We start from the raw sequence: 21,811 nt of genomic DNA, 5'->3' as shown, positions 1-21,811 counted from the left end.
TAGGAAATAGACTGCCGACGTTCACTTTAGCAGAAAGAATGGTTGCTTGTGCCAAGTACTGGAAAACTTCTAGTGATTCAACAGCTTAAGGAGAGGCAGAATAAGGACAAAAAAAAATCAGTAACAGAGGCCTAAATTTTACACCGCCCAAGCGGGTCAGATGGTGGCATGGGGGCGGATGGAGTCGGCGTAAAATTGAGCAGGAGGCTCCTGGAGGCCTTTCCGCCCTGCTCCCGCCTCCAGCCAGCTTTACGGTGGTCAGGCGGGGGGGGAGTGGGGGGTGGGAAATGGGCCACACGCCCGAGGCCAATCAAGGCCTGTAAGCGGCCACTTAAGGGCCCTCGCCCGCCTCCACGGGTATTTTACCTGTGGCAAGCAGGCGTGCTGGGGACATGAAAGGCCGCCCAGCAATAGCTGCCGGCATTTCCGCGCCGGAGGGTGCCATGGCAATCAGGCACAAGGCGCCCAATTGAGGGCTGCCCCCGCCTCCCAACCCACCCCAGGGACCCATGATGCCCCCCCCCCCCCACCCAAACGACTACCCTTGCCTCGCCGCCATGACCGATCACCGCCGCCCCCCACCCTCCCCCCAACAGAGAGGCAAGCCCAATTTACCTGAAGTGCTGGCACCATGGCATCAGCTGGACTGCAGTCCCAGCAGTGGCCACTACTTCCAATGGCATTGCTGGGACTAACAGCTGCCAGCCCAACGATTGGCCAGCAGCTCACTGAGGCAGGACCTCCTCCCTCAAGCGGGTGGAAATCCCGCCTCGGAACAATTAAAGCTCGGGGACCAGTAAAATGCGGGTCAGATCCCCGGGCTAGGCAGAATCCAGCCCAGTATTTTGGAGAAGGAAGGAGAAATGCTTGTGACGTTGCAAGAGAAGCTGTTGTATCCAAGAACAATAATGCAATACAGTTTGCTTGATTGTGATCAGTGACATCGAGGGCCGAAGGGCCTGTACTGCGCTGTAATGTTCTAATTCTAAAAAAAAAGAACAAAAGGAGTCATGAAATGAAACAAGTTAGGAACTAGTCAGTCATTCAATCAGCCCAGCAAGTCTATGCCAACCTCGAATAATGCAAAATCTATCCTAACATTGACTCCCTCCCCTTTTCTGTATTTGGTTCATATATTCTACAACCTCCTGAGTGGAAGTCCTGCTTAATGTGTTCCTAAGCCCAAAGACGGTGTAGCTATATCTATCAAATATCATCACTTGTTAATAATATTGTTGAGAAGCAGCTGATGATTTTTCATGTTCGACTGAGTAGAATTCAAAACTATTTAATAGAAAACTAAACTCCCTCTTTATTCCAGGCTGAATATTACAGAAGTGTTTCACTCACTTGGATTTCTAACTTTGAAGTAGGGCACAAATAGGTCATTCATTCAGAAGTATTATATGTCCTCCAATTTCACACTCTGATAGCTCTGCTTCAGTTACAGCAAAGTTGTGCTGAAAATTGGATCTCTGCCCTTTATCCAAACTCAACAGCTACTTGAAATTTCAGGAAAGGACCACATGACTTCAACTCCATGTAGAACCATTAGGATAACATTTTTGTCCTTAAATCTTCAATTTCAGAATTTTTGGCAGACTTGCATATTTTTCAGCAAAAGTACAATGAAATGCATCTTTTCACAGCACATGCTGCACTGAACATTGCTAAGAGGCCTGTATTTTTAGGATACTTCACAATGGAGCCCTGTGAAAGCCATCAAAATCTACTTTAAATTGAGCATAGTGGTAGTTTTTGTTAGTTAAATTGATCATCATTGCAGTACATTTAATGAAGCTAATGTAAAACTGGCAACTGTTCCAATTGCATTATATTCATCAAGAAAGCCTGATATGTGTGTGTTAATAAATAATCATCTTTCTTCATCCTGTCTAATAAAGGTCAACTATAACATCAAATGAACATAAGGCAGAGAGTAGTACATTCTAATTAATCTTATGGCAGAAAGGAAACTGTTAAATTTGATGTAGAAGTGTTGATATTTATTTTACTTAAAATATAATTTAAGCTAATTTGGCATGAAGCATTAGAGAGGAGAAAGAAGTTGCATAGAGGACAGGGAGAGAGAGAGACAAATCTCATTAAACTAAAGAGAGCTAATTTACTCCAGAGTATAGCCCTTTGAATAATCTATAGAAATACTTTGATTTCTTTTTACATGTGTTAATTTAATATTTCTATGTATTGCCTGGGAACATGTATAGTCATAGTAGACAATAGGATGATACAGGAAATTACTGTGGATGTATAATATTAAACATGAATTCATTGGAACACACTTTTTGCATTGACCCCAAAAGCAGCCTTTTAAAAAGAGTCCGGTATGTTTATTTGTAATGTACGTAGGAAGACCCTGCCCTTTATTCCTTCGTAATATAATATAGTGCTATTTGTACCTTTAATAAACTTAGTTCACCATATAATGTAGAAAGTTTATATTCGATCTTAAAACCATTATCTCTCTGTACCTGAAATTTGAATTGCCTTTGTAGCAGGTGTTGGTAACTTATTTGCAAGTTGTTAAATTATCTGAGAAAGCATCCTGACTCTGTAATCAATTGTGGCTTTAGCTGCCAGACGAGAAAGAGCTTAGTGTTGCTCAGGGTGTGATTGTTTAATTCAGTATAGTACAGTCAATTTACGTGGAGAGCTGGTTGTGCAGCTGTGTATCATTAAACTGCTGCAGGGTTTATACATCTTCACTCTTACAGCGAAAAGCTGGTGAAGTTCAAAGCAAATGGTAATGTTCAAAGTCTCCAATAATTTAAAGTGAATCTATAACACTTCTTCTTCTGAAGGTCATCCTAAATTGCAGGAATAGATTATTTTTGTTGCTTTTCTTATAGCATCTGGTTACATGTTGACCATTATAACCAATATTGTTCTAATTTAAAAAGAGTCAATTAGTTTTTTAAAAATTCTTATGATCATTTTGGGCTTTAAGCTGAAGGATTGGGTTGATCGAAGTTGAGGAGTTGATCGAGTGTTCTTCTGGCTGTTTAGGGGCGGTACAGTGGCGCAGAGGTTAGCACTGCAGCCTCACAGCTCCAGCGACCCGGGTTCAGTTCTGGGTACTGCCTGTGCAGAGTTTGCAAGTTCTCCCTGTGTCTGCGTGGGTTTCCGCCGGGTGCTCCGGTTTCCTCCCACCTCCAAAAGACTTGCAGGTGATAGGTAAATTGGCCATTGTAAATTGCCCCTAGTGTCGGTAGGTGGTAGGAGAATGGTGGAGACGTGGTAGAGAATGTAGGATTAGTATAAATGGGTGGTTGTTGGTCAGCACAGACTCGGTGGGCCGAAGGGCCTGTTTCAGTGCTGTATCTCTAAATAAAATAAATAATGTAAACCATTCTCTATGCTATAGCATTTGATTTTTTTTCTTCTCTGCCTTTTCTTTCCCCCTTGCCACTAGTGTCGCAACTTCAGAATTCTTTTCCATTTCCTACACATATGTATTTGTTTTAGTGACCTGCTAAATCACATTCATATTCTTTCACCATTTTATTACAAATCCTCAAATCATTAAATTACATGGGCATGTGCTTCTGCTAGGTTTTTGCCCGAAATCGGCCAAAGCAGCACAAGAGATCGAGGAATATAAAGGGCAAATTACATTCACCGAAAATTACGTTTCTGCAATCTTTTGCACTGATTTTAAAAACATTACGCTAGAAGTGGTCCCCACCCACAAAACTGATCATACCCCCAGAACAAATTATCACCATGGTGAATGTCTGCTATTGTGCTTGTTTACAGGCCTTCGAAAAGGCACTTAAAATTAAGTTTTTTTTGAGGAGGCGTTCAGGGACACTAATAAACAAATTTTAAAAGCTTTTACTGTTTTTCAAGTTTGCCAAGGAACTGACTGACAACTGTACAACAATGTTACTAGCACATGGTCCTGTATAATTTTGAAGTAATGTTCAGTTATTTAAAATTTGGGTACTCACAGGCATTGGGCTTGATTAACAATGCTTTTTTTCTGAAGAAAACTATTTTCAGCTTTGCTAATTAAACTGCTCCATGTTACCACTCTTGAATATATAAAAGAATATTTAAAATGCAAAACATGACTTTAAAAGTTACATTCTAAAATTTAGCCAACGGGAATATTTTACATTCATTGATATGCAAATGACATTGAGCAGAAACTTGAGCAAAAACAAAACACATCAGAAAACGAGTGCAGTTTTGAGTGCAATTTTCACCCAGATTGCTGATTGCAACCAAAGCAGAAATTCTTGGCCTACATGTTTTTGCTACTGGTCACATTTTTGGGTTTTCATGCCAGACACTGGGTGGAATTTATGCTCTTCCACCGTGGCAGATTGGAAGGCGGGGAGAGCATAACATTGGGTGGGATGGTGACGGGGTGGGGGAGGGGAGGGGGAATGGTTCCTGCCACAGTCCCACCTTCGCTGAAATTTAGTCTGTCGTGGGAAGGCCTATGAACGGCCTTCCAGCCCTGCTGCCAATTGAGGCCCTTAACTGGGCAATTAACACCCAATTAAGGGCCTCTTCCCACGAGAAATGGTACGGGCTGCTTCCTGGCTCAACGGTGAGGGGTGGGGGGTGGTTTCCTCATTCAAAAGCGCAGAGCCTGAAGAAGGGACCCAGCATTGGGAAGGGGGTGCCCGCTGAAGGCCAGCTCCCTACCTTTGTCGCCAACCCCTCTGAGTTCCCCTCATTTTTTCAGGTTTAGTGACACCAGTTACTCATTTCAGAAAATCTCTCATCCCCTCCAATTTGATCTCTCTTTTTCCGCGCAATATCTGGGTAAGCAATAGTGAGACCAAGAGCTTGCAGCAAAGAACTGTCACTCTCTAAACTGACTATTGGAATGTAACTCATACTCCCACATGATGCACATTCTTTCCAACAAAAGGGGCAAATATACACCTTACCAGACCAAATCTCAGCTTTGAACCAACAAAGAAGTTTATGATGAATGTGATGGACCTGAGCCTGTTAAACAGTTAACATTTTAGACAATTGTCCTTGGGCAGGATTTTCCTGTGAATTGCAGGATCCCGCTGTCAGGCTCAAATGTGGGTCCGAAGCCTGCACAGTGTGGGAAACAGTCACTCACCTGCAATTTTCCCTGAGTTGTCCAAATAATGCCAGAGGGCAAGCTTGCTGTCCAATTAAGGATGCAGGCAGACTGTTGAAGCTGGAGGGCCAATAGGTGGTCCTCCAGCTTGAAAGCAGTAGTCGGATGCCATAACAGGTAAATGAAGGCACCCGCTCTCCAACTTTTTCAAATTTAAGATAAAAATAGACCTTTGCAGCCAGGCCTGCAGCTGGTGATGAACCCAGGCAGGCGGAGAGGGCCTCTAAGCCTGCCTGGAGTGCTGGGCTCCTGGTCTGCTGCCGGGAGGCTGCCTCCAGGCAGCTGAACTAATGCTGGTACCTGTCGGGACCTGGAGGCAGACTGGAAAATCCCAGTCAGCCTCTGACAGCAGGCCTTAAATGGTCATTAAGCAGCTCAATTGGCTACCCACCGCTCGTGGTTAGGGAGCCCTGCCAAACCCCCACCACCCCTTCCCAACTCCAGGAAAATGGCCCAGAGGTGAGATAGAGCCAGGGAACACATGTGCAGGCTGGCAACCCAAAATTCTGCACCTACCTGCCTCACTCCTGCCCCCAGCAGGAGCTAAAATTCCAGCCCCTTGTCTCGGAGACTGATGCCTTGTAGAGCTTGCTCCTGCACAATTGTCTAGTCTGAGGACTTTTCTGCTGAAAAATGCTTTGTGTGGCCTTGGGTGTTAAAATGTTACAAAGCTGTTTCTAACAGTACAAAATACTCTGGCTAATACAGGAAATTGTTATCTGAGTTTACTGAGAACCGGTCAAATATTTTTTACTTCAATTCTAAATGTTCCTTCCATTGTATGTTTGCAGATGACTATGCTACTGAGGCTCCAGGAGGCAGCCAATTACACACAAAGTTGTGAAGGCGAAAACATCCTGGAATCATCTTTGCAATCAACACTTTAAAAGAAAAAAAACACACCAAGGAATATGGGAGCCATCTTGTTTTTAATCATGCCACAACTACACTTTGGATATTGTAGTCCTGAAACAGAAGTATATTCTGTAATAGATGTAGTTAGGTAGGGGGCTAAATAAATTGATGGGTAAAATTGTAGGTTTAAGGCCCAAAATCATATGTAAGTTAACTGTGATCATTTATTGTAAATCATATTACCTAGCCATCTGGAAGAAAAAAAACATCTAACTATATGGACTGTTAATGATGTATTTGTACTTTATAATTCAATCTTCAAAAGTGCATGGCAATCATTTAAGCAGAAACAAATAAGATTTTAGTGAGCTTTATTAAGGTTAATTCCTAATCTACAACTCAAACAATTATAGGAGCCATCGCTGTTCCACTACTGCTGCCATCTCAGATGTTACACCGGTGCTGACTGGAGGACTTCTCCACCAACCTCTGCAGTTTATAGTGCTCAAAACCTCATTAGTCCACACAGCTTGTGTGCACAAAAGCACAACTAAAATGTGAATCATGGTGAAACCACTAAAACAGGAATTCATTATTTTCCAAGTTCTAAATAGCTGCACTTTGTAATTGGAACATTTTTGTGCCCTGAATTTAAAAGTGAAATGGTTTCTGAAATTAGGACATTCATTTGGCTTCAGGCTTAAGGTGGTAACATTTATAACAGGAACCCTTTAAGTACTCTTTTCCTTGTGTTCTTCTTCAAACATAAGCGTGCTTTTCAATCAAAGTGTGGTTAATTAAATTTCACTTTGTAAATTGTGGGGAGGGGTGAGTGTATATTATGGAAACAAAATTGTTAATCCTAGGAATTGTTTTATTCTCATTTCAACACTTCATCTTCAATTAATTATCCCCTGAAGATCCTTCGCAATATATGCAGTTCCAAGAGGGCAAGCCATTTGCTCCCAGAGCTCTGCTTAAACCAATATGTAATAGCTGCTTGGAGATGAACAAGAGCAGTCCAATTCTCCTTGCCCTTTAATATTTATCTGTCTTTGAGAAGGTGCTTGTGACTAGGCAATAGTTTCATATGATCTTGTGACACTTGTACCGCAGGCCACCATAATGCAAAGACCTTTTTTCTTTCTTTAGCACAGTATTTCTTCTTTATAATTATAATTTAACCTAGTAATTTTTAACTAGTTGTTGAAATTACATATTTTTTGTTTTCTGCTGAAGTATTTAAATCTTGCTATTACTTGCTATTACTACTATAGACCCACACAGCATAAATAATAATTCAGTGCCTCTGCTATAAAACTGCATAACCTTTCCTGAAAACATAGGGCACCATCATTTGAGAGAACGTGCTCCCTTTATTAAGTACCACTCCAAAACAGCTATTTTAAAAATAAACATAAATATATTTCCACGCTAAAAAGGAGATATTCTTATGTGTTCAGGTCCAAATGCACACTCACCGTGTCAAGTTTCCCAGCCAAAACGATGCATTGATCCTCAGCCAAGTGCCAATAAGAATGAGGATCAATTTCCTGAATGTCCGTTTGTCTGTAATCCAACCTAAAACTTCACTGCTGGCCTTTGAGCTTTAGTCAATATTTAGCCATTGAAATGTGTTTGAACACTAGGGAATCATTTCTAGCCAGGAGATCCAACTTAGTGGTATATAAAGGGTATATCTAGATTTGAATAAGGAGAATAACTGCTCTCACAGAAGAAATGTGCATGTATCGGGGGTGATTTCTGTTGGCTTTCTTAAAGGAAAAAAGTCTTTCTGGTGAAAGTATTTCTCCCTTCCAAAAAGTTGCATTTCCCTTTAAAAACCAAGTATATTGCACAGAATTGTCATAGAATTCTAAAATTTGTTATAACTGGAGCAACTTTATCCTTATTGGTCTTCCTGGATTGCTCTTGGTTGCTTCATTTTTCTTTAAAATTGATGCTGTAGGCGTCTTCGTAACTGCTGGAGATAAATTTCCTGTGTTTTCTAATTCATTTTATGTTTCTATTTGACACTAGTCTTAAAATTCCTACTCTGAAAATGGTTAAATGAAAATTAGCTAAAAAATTATTAAGGCAGTTTTGCTGGTTATGATTATTAATGACAGATTGAAATGTGAGTTCTATGAATTCTATGTCAGACTTGAGATTAGTGAGCTTAATGAAATGGAAAATTTTAAAACATCACTCTAGGCATAGCCTATCTCTTAGATCCAGTTTGATGGCCAAAAATGGGGAATGGCACATAATTTAAGAGAACCGTCAAAAATAAACTAAAATAAAAACACGTGGATTACATTAGCTAACAGATTGATGCAAATTCTGCTCTATTTGAAAAGCGACTGGTAAATGTTAATTCACAAATTCCTGAAGGATATGATTGCAGAAGGCACCCCTTCTACCTTGGATGGTGAGGGAAATATATTTTTCACTGGCCATTCTCAGCCATTGCCTTTCAACTGAACAATAATTGCAGTGAATTTATCTGCAGTGTTGCATAAAAAAATGACACATCATACCATTTAAATAACATTTTGTGTTGTTTCTGGGTAGGTCTTTCTCTCAGTATACTATGATTGTCCAGTTACAGATTAAATTGAGCCACCAACTTTAATAATTTCATTCTTATCACTCAGTCCGTTGGTTCAAATTGCTTTCAGTCCCTGAATATAACTAATTCAGTTTGAGTCTGAGACTTTGGGGGTGAATTTCTGGACAGGTTCTTTCACTTGTCCCTCCTTGACTTCAACAGAAGAGCTGCACAATTTTGTAAGCACCACTTCAACTGTTTGTCAGGGGTTTCCACAGCTCTTCTGCAGAACTTACATAATATTGTAAATCCACCCCCTTTACTATTACATTTAAAATCTGCATAATTTTATAAATTAACTACACACCCAAACATCTATTATTTGTACCAGTTACTAATACTGTCACTAAAGCATCAATAACTTCCCAATTACTGTACTTTTTAAATTATGCTCTTGAATGTATTTGTTGAGGGGTCATATTTCTCAATCATAATAATTAAAACTTTCTGTCGCTCATATATAACCTTCAATATATTATTGTAGAGTAAAGATTCAGCACCCACTTTCCGTCAACTTGTCTGTGTTTCTGTTACGTTTTCAGAAGTTAATCTGACTACTTTGAGATCCCTTCTTTACAAAAGGATTAATGTAATCCCTGATTTTTTTTAATCAGTTGACACATCTGCACTGACAAATAAATCACATCTTTCAGTATATTCTAAGCAAGGTCCAAGTACTACAAGCTGCAGAGCACTAAAAAGATGTAGTCAGAGTGTTTTAGTACTAAAGATGGTGATTCAGTATGCAATGCTATTTAGATGTAGTAAATTCTTATAATAACATAAAGATCAAGGACATCCATCTGATATATAAAGTGAAAATTCATTCTTCTGCATTTATACTTGATTGAGTTGTGCCTGATTTTTGTATATATTCTACCATCCAAAACTATAGAATATAAGAAAAGGCTGATCAAGGTGAGCACTGCACAGGATTTTCAATGGGTAAACATGCAGTGTAGTTTCATACCACAGTTGATGCTATGCTAAATTCAAAATTTATTGCATAAATATATGAAAACTATATGCACAAAGGGTATAACCTCTGATACCCTACTAAAGCAATATTCCATTTCATACCTAGGGCTAGAAATTCATCTCAGATGGTGGCGCAAAATTGGTAGTATGGGATAGGCCACCTGTTATATTCAGTTCTATTACAGTCAGCACACGAGATGAGTTTATAGTCCCTAATCACCTAGTCACAAAATTCCTGACTATTTGGAAGTGGTCAATATTTTCAAATCCGATCTCTACAGTATGCCATCATGTACATCAATAGCATAGGTAAAGTTGACAACAAAGAACATCCATTTACGATGGCAACAAATGAGAATTTTCTAAAGGATATTTTATCAAGGTTCTGGAATTTTGGTAATATTTTTTTAATCTGCAACTGTACCATGGTGCCCTAAGCCCTGCTCTTTGAAGAAGATTTTAGCCACTTCTAATCTCTCCCCTCCTGGCCCTGCCTTTAATAATCCCAGCCCCTATTTATGAAGCATTTTGGGACAGTTCTCAAAAAGAGAATGTTGTTATTGTACAGTAACTTACTGAATATGAAATTCAAATGGGGAAAGTTTTATATGGAAAAATAAATTATGCAACTTAATTTAAAATTCTAAAAGTAATGCCGTGCATCAAAGTACTTTGATCAGGCTGCTGTATAGAAACACTGCTCATGTAAAAAAGATAACTTTTATTTGTGCTGCACTTCCACCCATTCTTCAGCAGGAAAGTGGAGATTACCACTATGAGCCTGAGCACATGAACTGCCTTTCAGGTAACTGGGGATTTTCTTTGCATTCAGCCATTTTCTGCTACAATTCTGCATTCCACAGTTGGATGCATGAACCTTTCAATATTTCTACTGATTAAGTGGTGTTGCTGGCTGTTTAAGAAAATATTAAAGAATATTTACTACAGTTTTTGTGGTTATTGGCTGGTATTTTTCATTAATGCTAATGAAATGTTCTGAGAAATCTAACGTTTCAAGAATGCGTGTTTGAAGTTCATTAATTTTGGCAAAAAAGAAATTTCTCCCATTTTGTTACAGAAAAAAAATAAATTTCAGCTCTATTATGTCTAGAACTTTTGCAATGAAACATTTTGCAGTAATAATATCATGAATAGGGAAATGCTGCCCCCTGTCTATCATTTCCATTCATGATGTCACTGCAACAAGAAATTGCATTCAGTTATCATGCATAAAATAGGTCACCCAAGTGTTAACTGAGAAGTAAATGTATTGAAATCGCCCAGGTTTCATTTCTATTAACTTAAATGAAAATCAGGCATTTTCTATTTTTACACCAAATTGAAAATCTACTCATATAATGAGTAAGCTTTCCTCTTCTATGCCATTTAGAATTATGTGACAATTCAGCAAAATACTTCTCATCCTTCAGAGATTTTTTTTCCTTCACTTTTCTGATTTTTGTGTTGAAAGTAGAACTTATTTTGAAGCAGTCACGTTGTGCTTGTCTGATTTACTGAACTGTAGTACTTAAAGAGTTCCACCACCAAAAGCACAAGGTGTAAGCACATCCTAATTTGAACTGTCGGCAATTTTCAAGATAAATTGTTGGTTGCAGTATGTCCTGATAAATGGATGTTTGAACCAGCTTTATCAATTAGATTGCTTTTCATTATGCTCACATTGAGATAATTCTGTTTCCCATTATTCACTTTACAGGTATTGCAAGCTGTGATGGCTAAGTACACACTTAAAGGAAAGCTTCAGGCTCAGGCTGTGGCTCAGCTCAAAACAATACACATTTAATAACAGGAACTTGTACAGGTTCTGCTTCCTGTCATTAATTATTTTCTCGTGTTTACCTACATGGTAATAACGTTTCAAAGTGGAGGTTTCCACTGACATATAAGCCATTGGACAGAGATATAGTAATGAGTAGCAGGGATGAGTATCATTGGTTTAAATAGGTGGACAACTAAAAATATCAACAAAAATTACTTTTAATTTTATTTAGACTGCTTTCCATTGGGGAACCAAACTAAGTTAGCATATTGTTCTTTCATTTCCTGAGATCTGGAATCATTTTTTTTTCTATTTAAGCATGAGTAATGGAATGGAAGTTTCTTTTCTTTTTTAGCTATTATAAAATAGTTGAAATAAGTTTAAACAGTATTAGTGAATTTTTATGTGATACAAAGCCCATCTTATGAAGCTGTTCATAATTGGGCATGAATGCAGCCTCATTCAGTGAAGGCACAAGGATAGCCAGTATGGGAAGTGGAAATGTCCACACCAGCTGCAATAAGGAGTGATTCTCTCAGGTTGTTTGGGGGAGTGTAAATGGAACCTGTAAGTTGTGCTGTGCCTGTCCTGATAATTCTTGCTACTGATGCTCAGAATGAAAATGTGTTCGGTTCACCAGCACAAATATTTTCCACTTTGATTAGCACAAGATCAATGTGCTGGAAAACTAAAAAAAAATCAAACAATGTATTTTTTCTTGGTGATTAGGCAGTTTGTAATATGGCCATCTTCTACTTTGCTAGAGGATAAAAATCAAAACACTGGACTTTTAGTTTATTGCATTCATGTCTGATAAGAAAAGCCTATACTGTTTCCAAAGAGGTTACTCTTTAGATTTCAGCAGTGCAAAGACATTCCTTACTCTTTGGGTCAACCATTTAAATTAAATGAAAATCATCTCACACATTATGAAGATGAAAAACCTCAGATAATACATTGAAATTTTAGTAACTAGCATTATAATAACTACTTCTAAAATATAGGCATTCAGCTGTTCTTTTTCTTATTCACTCTAATATTTATTATTTTAACTTTTATTTTGGCCTATTTCATTCATTGCCTGTTCTTTTGTATCTCAACAACTTGCATCAATTCTGCAGCTGGGTAGCTGGAAAACCGTTCCAAAGGCTGATTCTTCAGCCAGTTGAAAGATTAAACATTGAAGTTTAATCTGGTACTGTCATTTCAGTAACCAAGCTCAACTGAGGTCTATTAAGTTGCTCTTGACAAGTACAACCATCCCCATCACTAGCTCAGGGAAGCAGGTGTTTAAAAAGTAGGGCACGGGGTTCCTGGAACAGTGTGCTTTATTTTTGTGCTATTCTCATGTGTGATTTAAGTTTATTTTTGTCAGTTGCTTTAGCACTGTTTAACCTAGCTGTTCCTAAATATCGTTCCATGACCTGCCTGTAACATTTGGGCAGGCTAGAATGTGCAGGTTCATTCAAGTCTAAAAAATAACACTAGCAGTGTGCTAGCATTTTATATTTAACAAAGGTCACATTTTAATTTTGCAGTAGAATTTCAATGTTAACAATTTTACTTCAAAAGGTATTTTGGTAAGTGGCTGATGAATGGAAAATATCTACTTAAGTTAGTTTTACTGTACAGGTGGAATGGGACAAATTGCTACAAAGAATCAGATATTAGAATGTAATATGTTTTTTAGAGCCTGAAGGTTTCCTTCGCTGTCTTAATATCAAGCCTTTCTGTAATTAAATCAACTCTACGGTGCTGAAACTACGCCTTAAAGGTTACAATTTAATCACTTGTTCCAATTCTTTCTATTTGAATATTTAAGGTTAATAGAACTGTTTAAAAACAGCTAAAAGTACTGTATACTAAATTATTAACTTAAAACCTCTGCCAGGTCTAGTAGTCTATTAGGTGAAGAGCACATTCATAATTTGAGTGTACTGTGTATAAAAATAAGCACCACATTTGCATTAGTGTTTGTCAGAACAAAAATACTATTGATAGCATTGAATGTCATTTTCCAATATTATACAAATATCCAAAACCAATAGGATTTGACACAGAGTTAAAAATTATCCAACAACTTAATTTCTTTAGTTGGCTTCTGATGGTTTAATTTTAAAACTGGTAAAATAAGCGGTATTTTCTTTTTGAAAGTATGTTAAATTCTTTTGATGTTAGAGACATTTTTTTGAAAAAATGAGGTGTTCCAGTAGGTTCAGTACTAGATCACTAAACTCTAAACAACAAATTCTAAGTTCAAATCCCAGTCTCAGTTGTCATTCTCAGTTAGGCTTTACCTTAAAGCAAACTTTGTCATGTTGCGTACAATTTGTAATGGGGAGAAAGTGGAAAGAGATTGATCTTTTTCTGCAGCATTCAAGTGTACCTGCCAGTAATTCAACCATGGCACAGCACTGTTTATCAAGCTGCATGATCCAACTCTCCTACTGGATGCAGAGAGGGGAAGGGGAAAAGCTACAAAACCAAATACATATTGAGAGTAAGGTGTGACATCAGAAATTGTAATTCCATAATATTATTTAGGTTGCTTGATCTAAAAGCTTTTCTCAAACTAACACCAAATTTTAATCAAAAATGACAATAGTTACCTGAGATTAATTTTCCCAGCCCATTGGCAACGGGCTGGGAGGTGTGAGGGCTGGCAAAATGGCAGGGGGCGGTATAAGGAAGGAGCCCAAAATCTTCCCACCGCCATGCCATATTGCCAGCGGCATGAATGTTGATGCTCGGCCGCCCATTGGGCGGTCAACTGAGCCATTTAAGTGGCCAATTAAAGGCCACTTCCCTCCTCTGCGGGCATTTTCTGCCTGCATTGGAAGGGCTCACCACTGCATGGGGAGACCACCCAGTAAACCCCGGTGACCTCACAGTTCCGGGGTGGGAGTTCTCCTTCATGGGCATTTAATGGCCTATGGAGGGGCCCCTCCAGTGGCAATACCTGACCTCACAGCAACCACGCCGCCAGTGTTCAATGACACCTACCCACCCCACAACCTTCCCGACTGCTAGGGCCTGCCTGTCTGGCCCCGGCTTCCCCAACCACACTTACTCCTCTTCAAGGGGGGCCCACCATTAAAGCGTCCTCCTACTGGCATTGCAGCCTCTTCAGTGGCCACATCTAGCGGTGGCACTGCTGAGCTGGCAGCCCAATCAGGGGGCAGGCAGGTGTCCTTAATTGGATGGTGGCCCTGGCAGCAGCCTCTTAATTGGTCACTGACAATATGCCACCAGGGTCTCGCCGCCAGCTGAAGCAGGGTCGGCTTTCGCTTTCGGCCCCAGCAGCAGGACTTCACCATCACTGACAAAATTCAGCCCTAAGTGATTGTATTCTTTTTGGTAGTCTTTTATCTCTTGAGCTTTCAATCAGGTAGAATGGGCCAGAACCATACATTTTCAGATTACACATTGAAATCTTATACTGCAAGTCTGTTACAGGCACTGGCACAGGTGAGGCTTTTTGAACAGTGCCACTTCGCATGAGCATGCAACATCATAATCTGTCTCTTTACTGCACTACCGTCAATTCCTCCGAAACTCAGTGACAAGCATACGCAAATGTCAGATAAAGCACCCAATTTTCATGCTTCACTTAACCTGGCTGAACACCCTGAAATCGACTCACTGCTGTAAAACTAGAGCCGCCAACAAATCAGGCACACAACAGAAAGTAGTCAGATTTTTTTGCATGCATCTTACTATCATATCTCATCATTATCTGAGATGTTGTGTCATCTCCTCATACTGGTCCTGCCGTAAAGTGAATACAAGGAATGGCCATCAGTTTCTTTGCAATCGGCTAGCAGCAGAATGGGAGTTCAAATTTAAAATCTGATAGTGTTTTGCTATGAATGTGGTTCTAATTTTACATGAATAACTTTGTGAATATGATGCTAAATTCGTTGATTAATACAGCATTACAGTGCACTCACTGCTGTAAAAATGAAGTACAACAAAATTGTACAATCCTTCATTCAACAACATTGAAAGCTAGCTTTTTATTTTACTTCAAATGCTTAAGATTAAATCTTTGGAGTCACATGCAAAAACTTTCAACTGCTGGCTGCCTTTTTTGTCACCTGATAAAGAAGCAATTGGAATTTGAAAATGTGGTGGAGATTTTGTTATGATCACTTATTCCAGATTCCAGTGTTTGATTGGAATGCTGATTTTTTTTCTCCTTGTTTTCTTTTCACAATGTAATTATTTTTAAACGAATACCTTGGGGTGCTGAATTCTTGAGCCAACATTGACTGAAATTCACTTTACAAAAATCAAGATGTTTTTGCTTTTTGCATAGATATGGGGCAGGATTTTATGTCAGGGGTACGTCGCTGGCCACCGACGTAAAATTTGGAGGCAAACCTGCTTCCGCCTAGCCTGGGGATCCGTACCGTATTTTACGGGTCCCCGGGCTTTAATTGTTCCGAGGCGGGACTTCCGCCCGCTTGTGGGAGGAGGTCCCGCCTCATTGAGCTGCCGGCCAATCATCGGGCCGGCGGCTGTTGGGCCTGGTAGAGCCACTGGGAGCAGTGGCCACTGCTGGGACTGCAGCCCAGCCGAGGACATGGAGCCAGGACTGCAGGTGAGTTTGGGTTGCCTCGCCGGGGTAATCGGCCGTTTGGGGGGAAGGGGAATGTCTTGGATTCTGGGGGTGGTTGGGGAAGCGGGAGTGGCCCTCAATTGAGCACCCTGTGCCCGATTGTCAGGGCTTCTCCACCACCACCCACCCCCCAGGGCGCTGAGAGGCCGCCAACTTTCACTGGGCGGCCTTTCCAGCTCCAGGACGCCCGTTTGCCATGAGTAAAATCCCCGTGGAGATGGGCGAAGGCCCTTATGTGGCCGTTAATTGGCAACTTAAGGGCCTTGATTGGCCTGTGGGTGGGCGGCCCGTTTTCTGCCCCCCCACCCTAAGTAAAGTGGGGTGGAGGTGTGAGCGGGTCAGGAAGGCCAACCGGAGCCTCCCACTCCATTTTACTCCACCCCACCCCCCCCCCCCCCTGCCATCATCCGGTTCGCTGGGATGGTGTAAAATTCTGGCCACGATTATTGATGTATGAGCAGGAGAAAGGGTTACATTGATAACGATCAAGGCAAAAGAAATCACTGAATTTGGAACAATTAATTGCACAGCACCACAAGTTATACTGGTATGCCATGGTTTGCTGGATTGTTCTACTGTGGACACAAAAGTTATTTGTACTCAATGGCCTAGCGGTAGAAATTAATCTCGGGCAGTGGTTCAAAGAGAGCCACATCGGATTGTCCGTCTGTTCTACATAGCGCCCGATATTTCTTCGCAGCCAATAGAATTAAATAACAGATGACCGATCTGATGCTGCCTATTTTGGGCCACTGTCCGAGCCGAATTTCTACCCCCAAGTTACATAACTAAGTCTTTTTGGTACATCATTCTGAAACTAGCAATCTAGTAGATCACAACCAAAGTAACCTTTCAGGAAAGTATGCCATCCTTTTTCTTCGGGACTTCTCTCCCTGTTTTAAAATCTTACACATATCAGCGTTGTGAATTCAGCATCACATTTACACATTTATCCATATAAAAATGACACCACATTCATAACACCATCAAATTATAAATGAGAACGTTGTGGAAATCTTATGGTTGGAATCAAATTGGTCTGGCCCAAGTGGCTATTATCTCAGTAACAATAATTATCCTAGTGGTTAGAGAATTGTTATGGAAATCAGCAACTCAGAAGTTAAGAGTTCATATTCCACTGTTGCAAATGGCTAAAATTAATTTATAGAAATCTAGTCATTCATGAGCTGACACCAGAAAATGACCATGTAAACTGCTTCTTTTAAATTGCAAAAACCCAATTGACTTTCTAATGTCCTTAAGGAAAGAAACCTGCCTTCCCTACATTGTCTGTGCTACATGTGACTGTAGTCCCACGCTAACTTTTTTTTACCATTTTGACTTAGTGTTTTTTTGGACTGAGATGTTCTCCAATGTCATGTAATAGAATTGATTATTCATCCTTTATTATTTGAGTCAATGTGCTCCTTTCAATGAAGAATAAATACATTGTAAGAACTGGTCACTAATTGGAAATTAATCACTTCCAAATACTTCAGTGTGAAACAGCCCACAAGTAATTATTTAGCAATGAGCAGCTGTTGTTCTACGGTGGCTAAATATTGTTAGTAAAATAATCAAAATAATGACATAAATTTGGAAGATGGGAAATAGTTCTCTCATTTAATTTTTTTTTTGTTTCCTATGGGTGAATCTAATGGCGGTACCTTTAAATTCTCTAATCATATTACATTAACAAAGGATACCATTTTTAAGCATAAATTTGCAGAATGCAAACATGAATTCTCTAATAAAGTAATTTTGTTAAAGTCATTAAACTTTGAGAGCATTCCAAAAGTTAATTTTGAACCTTCCTCATGTGAAATATATTTGCACCAGTTTTTAATGTTTGTTGCCAGGACAACTTGAAACTTCTTATAAAAGCAAAAAAAGCAAAATGCAGATTGAGTGTTCACCATTGTGCCACAGTTTTCAATTATATAAACAGATATTTGGTGCTTGTTTCTTCATGTAAATATACACTGCAGCAACCAAAAAAAAAAGTTAATCCTGGTCAACTGTGTAAATATGCAGTATGGAAAAGTTCATTAACAACAGTCTAGTGTCACCCTAAAATATTGTAAATGAATAACTTGCATTTCCAGTATTTAGAAAATGCTTTTCTCTCTCTCTCTCTCTCTCTTTCGCACATGTTTCTTTTAATGCATATGGCCTCGTGTAAATGATAATCATTGAACCAAGGCTATGACAATTGATAGAGATGAGTATCGAGGCCCTTTTACATACAAGTAACTTCATTTTTTTTTCTTAATTGATATCTTCCAATACCAGAAGGTATCTGTAATATTTAAAGAGTGCGTTTGGTAGATGCACTATAAATAATTTATAAGTGAGCAGTTGTGGACCAGCAGGTGTTCCTTTGTGGTTATGTATAAGAGTACAATTGAACAAAAATTTAAAGAAAGCTGAAATCATATAAACAGTAACTATCTGTTAAGCATGATATGTCATGGCATCTTAATATTTTGCTATTTAATTTTTTTAAATGTTATTCAATGTAACTAGAAATGTTATTAATGAAGTTAAGCTCTTTAATTTCACTTGTGTTACTTTTATAATTCAAATGGTTCTTTATACAAATTTAGAGGTGAACAGTTACTCTGAGTTTATTATCAGGGTATTTGCACAGTTGCTGGTTAAGTAATTAAAAAGAAAACTGCCTTTTACAGTATAGAATTTTTTACAGGTTTCTCTTGTGTCATGTTTTTGGAGTTGTAGGATATATTTGAAGAGGTTTTTTCTGTAAGTATAGAGTTTGGACTACCACTTTCAATCAAGCCTATGTGATGTGCTTCTGATGGTTATTTCCAATCGTGTGTGTGGATTAATGTGCTAAACAGAAGCAATGATTTATTGTGAGAGGCTATGCAACAATTTCTATTGGCATTTTAAAGGTCAGCTCCATAAAGATTATTGGAAACTTGTTTTGTTAGATGACTGGTAAAGCTTCTCTTTCATAAACCCTTAGAACCTTTAAGCAAATGTTTAAAGAATTAACCTAGTCAGTAGAGGTATTTCTCTTTGGTTTCATCATATCCAATCGGATAGTTCCAATGGCAATTTTGATTAGATGATTTTAAGTCTGACTATAATCATATGTTCACACCCTGTGCTGATTGTTAGGCCTTTCAATTTTATAGCCAATATGTTCAAATCATATGCCAGGCATTATCCATTTTCATTAGATATTGGAAGTATATTCAGACAGTGATGCGCTGTTTTAACACATCCTTTTTTTGTCATACATAGGCTTGTGTAATGGCACAAACATTAGTAAAATGAGTATTCAAAACTCTATGCAACTCCTGCTGTACTGCCTCAGCCTTAAAATAATGTATTAAAATCCAAAAATGATTAGAAATATTTTAGAAAGGAGATAGCAACAATTGTGTTCATATTTTGCTAGTTTTGAAATCCTATGTAGACAAAACAAAAAGGATGTTGTTTCCTAATGTGTCCATTTAACCATTAAATAATTCAGGTGTAATGTTACATCCCATACATGTTGAAGCTCATTTAAAAATTCAGAATTCAAGTGTGATTTTATCTGTTAAAACGATCAAAGTAAAAGATTTTCCACTGAAACTGCGTATGATGGTGAAACAAATATTTGTGAAATGTAACTTCCAAATTTAGAAATGTCCTCTAAATTTTAAATTGATTTGATAAACTGAATTGGAATTAAATATGTGTTTCTCTAATCCCAGAAATACATTTGTCTAAGAGCATACAATGATTCTTGCATATGTGCCCTTTTATAACCAAACAAATGAAAGTGGAGCAGCACAGCCAATACAGATTGCTGAATAGTCTTGTTTATATGCCATTAAGTTGGATTGCTAGAATTTAAAAGCATTAACATTAAAATGTTTACTAAACTGTGAAGTCATAGATTCCCATGTTAGCATGTTATTATGTTTGCCTAGGTGCTCTGTTTTCAGTTACTTTTTATGAACAAGTTTTGCAAAGCAGTTCTTTGTAAACTCGCTTTATATTTTGTACATTATAATGTATACAATGTAAATAAGCAATGTCAGCGACAGCAATCATTTAAAGTGTCTGTAGTCTTTCAAAGGAACTAATGGATTCTGTACTTTGTGCCAGAGTACGCTATCAGTAGCCTTTGCTCTTGGCCTAAAACCAACCTGAAGCATGTTTCTTCGACAACAAAATTATCATCTGTCTAACCTTCTGTCCATTAAAGTGATGCTACATATTTGTCTGTTGTTTTTCTAATGTCTATTGGAAGATGAATTAGGCTATTTACATTCAAGTTGTATTTTTTATATCTTGAAGACAAACATAAAAATTCAGATGGATGTAATGCATGGTTCATTCAGAAATCAGTAGAGTATAGATTAGTGCATGCCACCTGCTTTTTTCTTTGCTGATCTGCAGCTCATGGTGTGCAAGTGGTATGCAGTAGCTACAGCCAACTAACACACAAAACTAACACCTGTCCTGGCCCGGGATCTCCAACATCATCTCCTCTCCAGGCCTCCTGCAGTACCGGCAATGGCCAGCACTGCAAGTGGCACTGCTGGTACTGCAGAGCTGCCAGCCCTCCAATTGGCGGGCAGCTCTGGAGGTTGGAGCTCATCCCTTCAAAGGACAGTTTCCCTGACAGTATGTAGTTAATTGGCAGCCTGCTATTAGATTGCAATGGGGCTCCGACCGAGGGCTGAAGCAGGTACTCCCCCCTCACCTGCCTTAAGGCCCGCCGCCAGGACCCCATCGCTGGAATAAACTCCGGCCCATAGTGTTAATTTTTAAGCTCTCCAATTTGTTATTTTAATTGAATCAAAATTTGTTATTGTTATCAATTATCTAATCAATTAGGATCAACTGCTGCCAATATGGTTTAATCAGAGTTTAAGATAGGATGTAACACACTAATTATACAGCAAAAACATATGACCGTGACAAGCAGTGAGTACTGGTCCAGGTCGGGCAGGGTGACTGGCATGTGCAAACAGATATTTCTTTGTTCTTCTTTCTCCTTTCATCTCAGTGCCTCACGTCTTCTCAAACTACCCACGAGTGTTAGCATGGATCTACCGTTGGGAGTTTCTCTCCACCATTTACTGCACTGAGGCCTCCCAAAGTCTCTTACTGTATACCCTTGTTCAGGAGTGGATCTGGATGGATTATTGACAGGATTTTATTGCCCTATAATGATTTTGTTTATTATAAAAATGCCCAATAGTATATTGAGTTCTGTCTAAATCATGGAGTAAAAGCCCGTCCTTATATTCTCCACCTGCCATGAGCTGCTAGAGCTTTGGTACATACCCTCTGACCTTGATCAACCAGGCCTTTACATCGTCTTTCCTTACCTCACCCTAGGCTGTTTCCCAAGACTGGTTTTATACCTCCCTTTCATCTCATCTCTAGCCTTCAACTAACTTTCATTGTTCATATTGACAGGTAATCATTTATTTATAATCAGAGCTGTTCATAAGGCCTGTTAATGAGCTGTTCATAACTATTCAGCCCAGCCGTTATGTGTTTCTCATGAGGCTATTGAACCATAGTGATTCACTAGTGTAACTCCCATCCTATATACCCATCAACTTTTACCTTCCAGCAAACATCCGAATTAAACAAGGTTAAATGAAAACAGAGCTTTGTAGTATGGCTATCTATTTATGCATTTACCCAGCTATGGTTCCTTTTTGGGTTAACTACCATTACCGAAGAATAATCACTCCACTAGTTTTGGCTTCCAGCGAAACAAAACTCCAGTTTCCAATAAACCGAAACTTATAGCACTAATCTATTCCTTTACCTAGTTCAGGCTGACTACTAAATATA

General features: G+C 39.0%; 1 protein-coding gene across 9 annotated transcripts in view; it reads left to right on the top strand.

Moving 5' to 3' along the window:
• Nucleotides 1-18,488, top strand: part of LOC137383841 (neuron navigator 1-like) — a 719,754-nt gene extending 701,266 nt beyond the window's left edge. For 7 of the 9 annotated variants that reach the window (XM_068057137.1, XM_068057136.1, XM_068057135.1 and 4 more), the window contains one exon: nucleotides 5,923-18,487. In XM_068057137.1, coding sequence (XP_067913238.1) covers nucleotides 5,923-6,018 — 96 coding nt within the window. In that variant the 3' untranslated portion in view covers nucleotides 6,019-18,487. Of the gene's footprint in view, nucleotides 1-5,922 lie in introns of all 9 variants that reach the window. The other 2 variants (XM_068057140.1, XM_068057144.1) reach the window with 2 other exon arrangements.
• Nucleotides 18,489-21,811: the final 3,323 nt, after the last annotated feature.

This window comes from Heterodontus francisci, chromosome 25 (assembly GCF_036365525.1).
Source record: "Heterodontus francisci isolate sHetFra1 chromosome 25, sHetFra1.hap1, whole genome shotgun sequence".
Classification (NCBI taxonomy): Eukaryota; Metazoa; Chordata; class Chondrichthyes; order Heterodontiformes; family Heterodontidae; genus Heterodontus; species Heterodontus francisci.
This window is presented reverse-complemented; position numbering and strand designations above follow the sequence as displayed.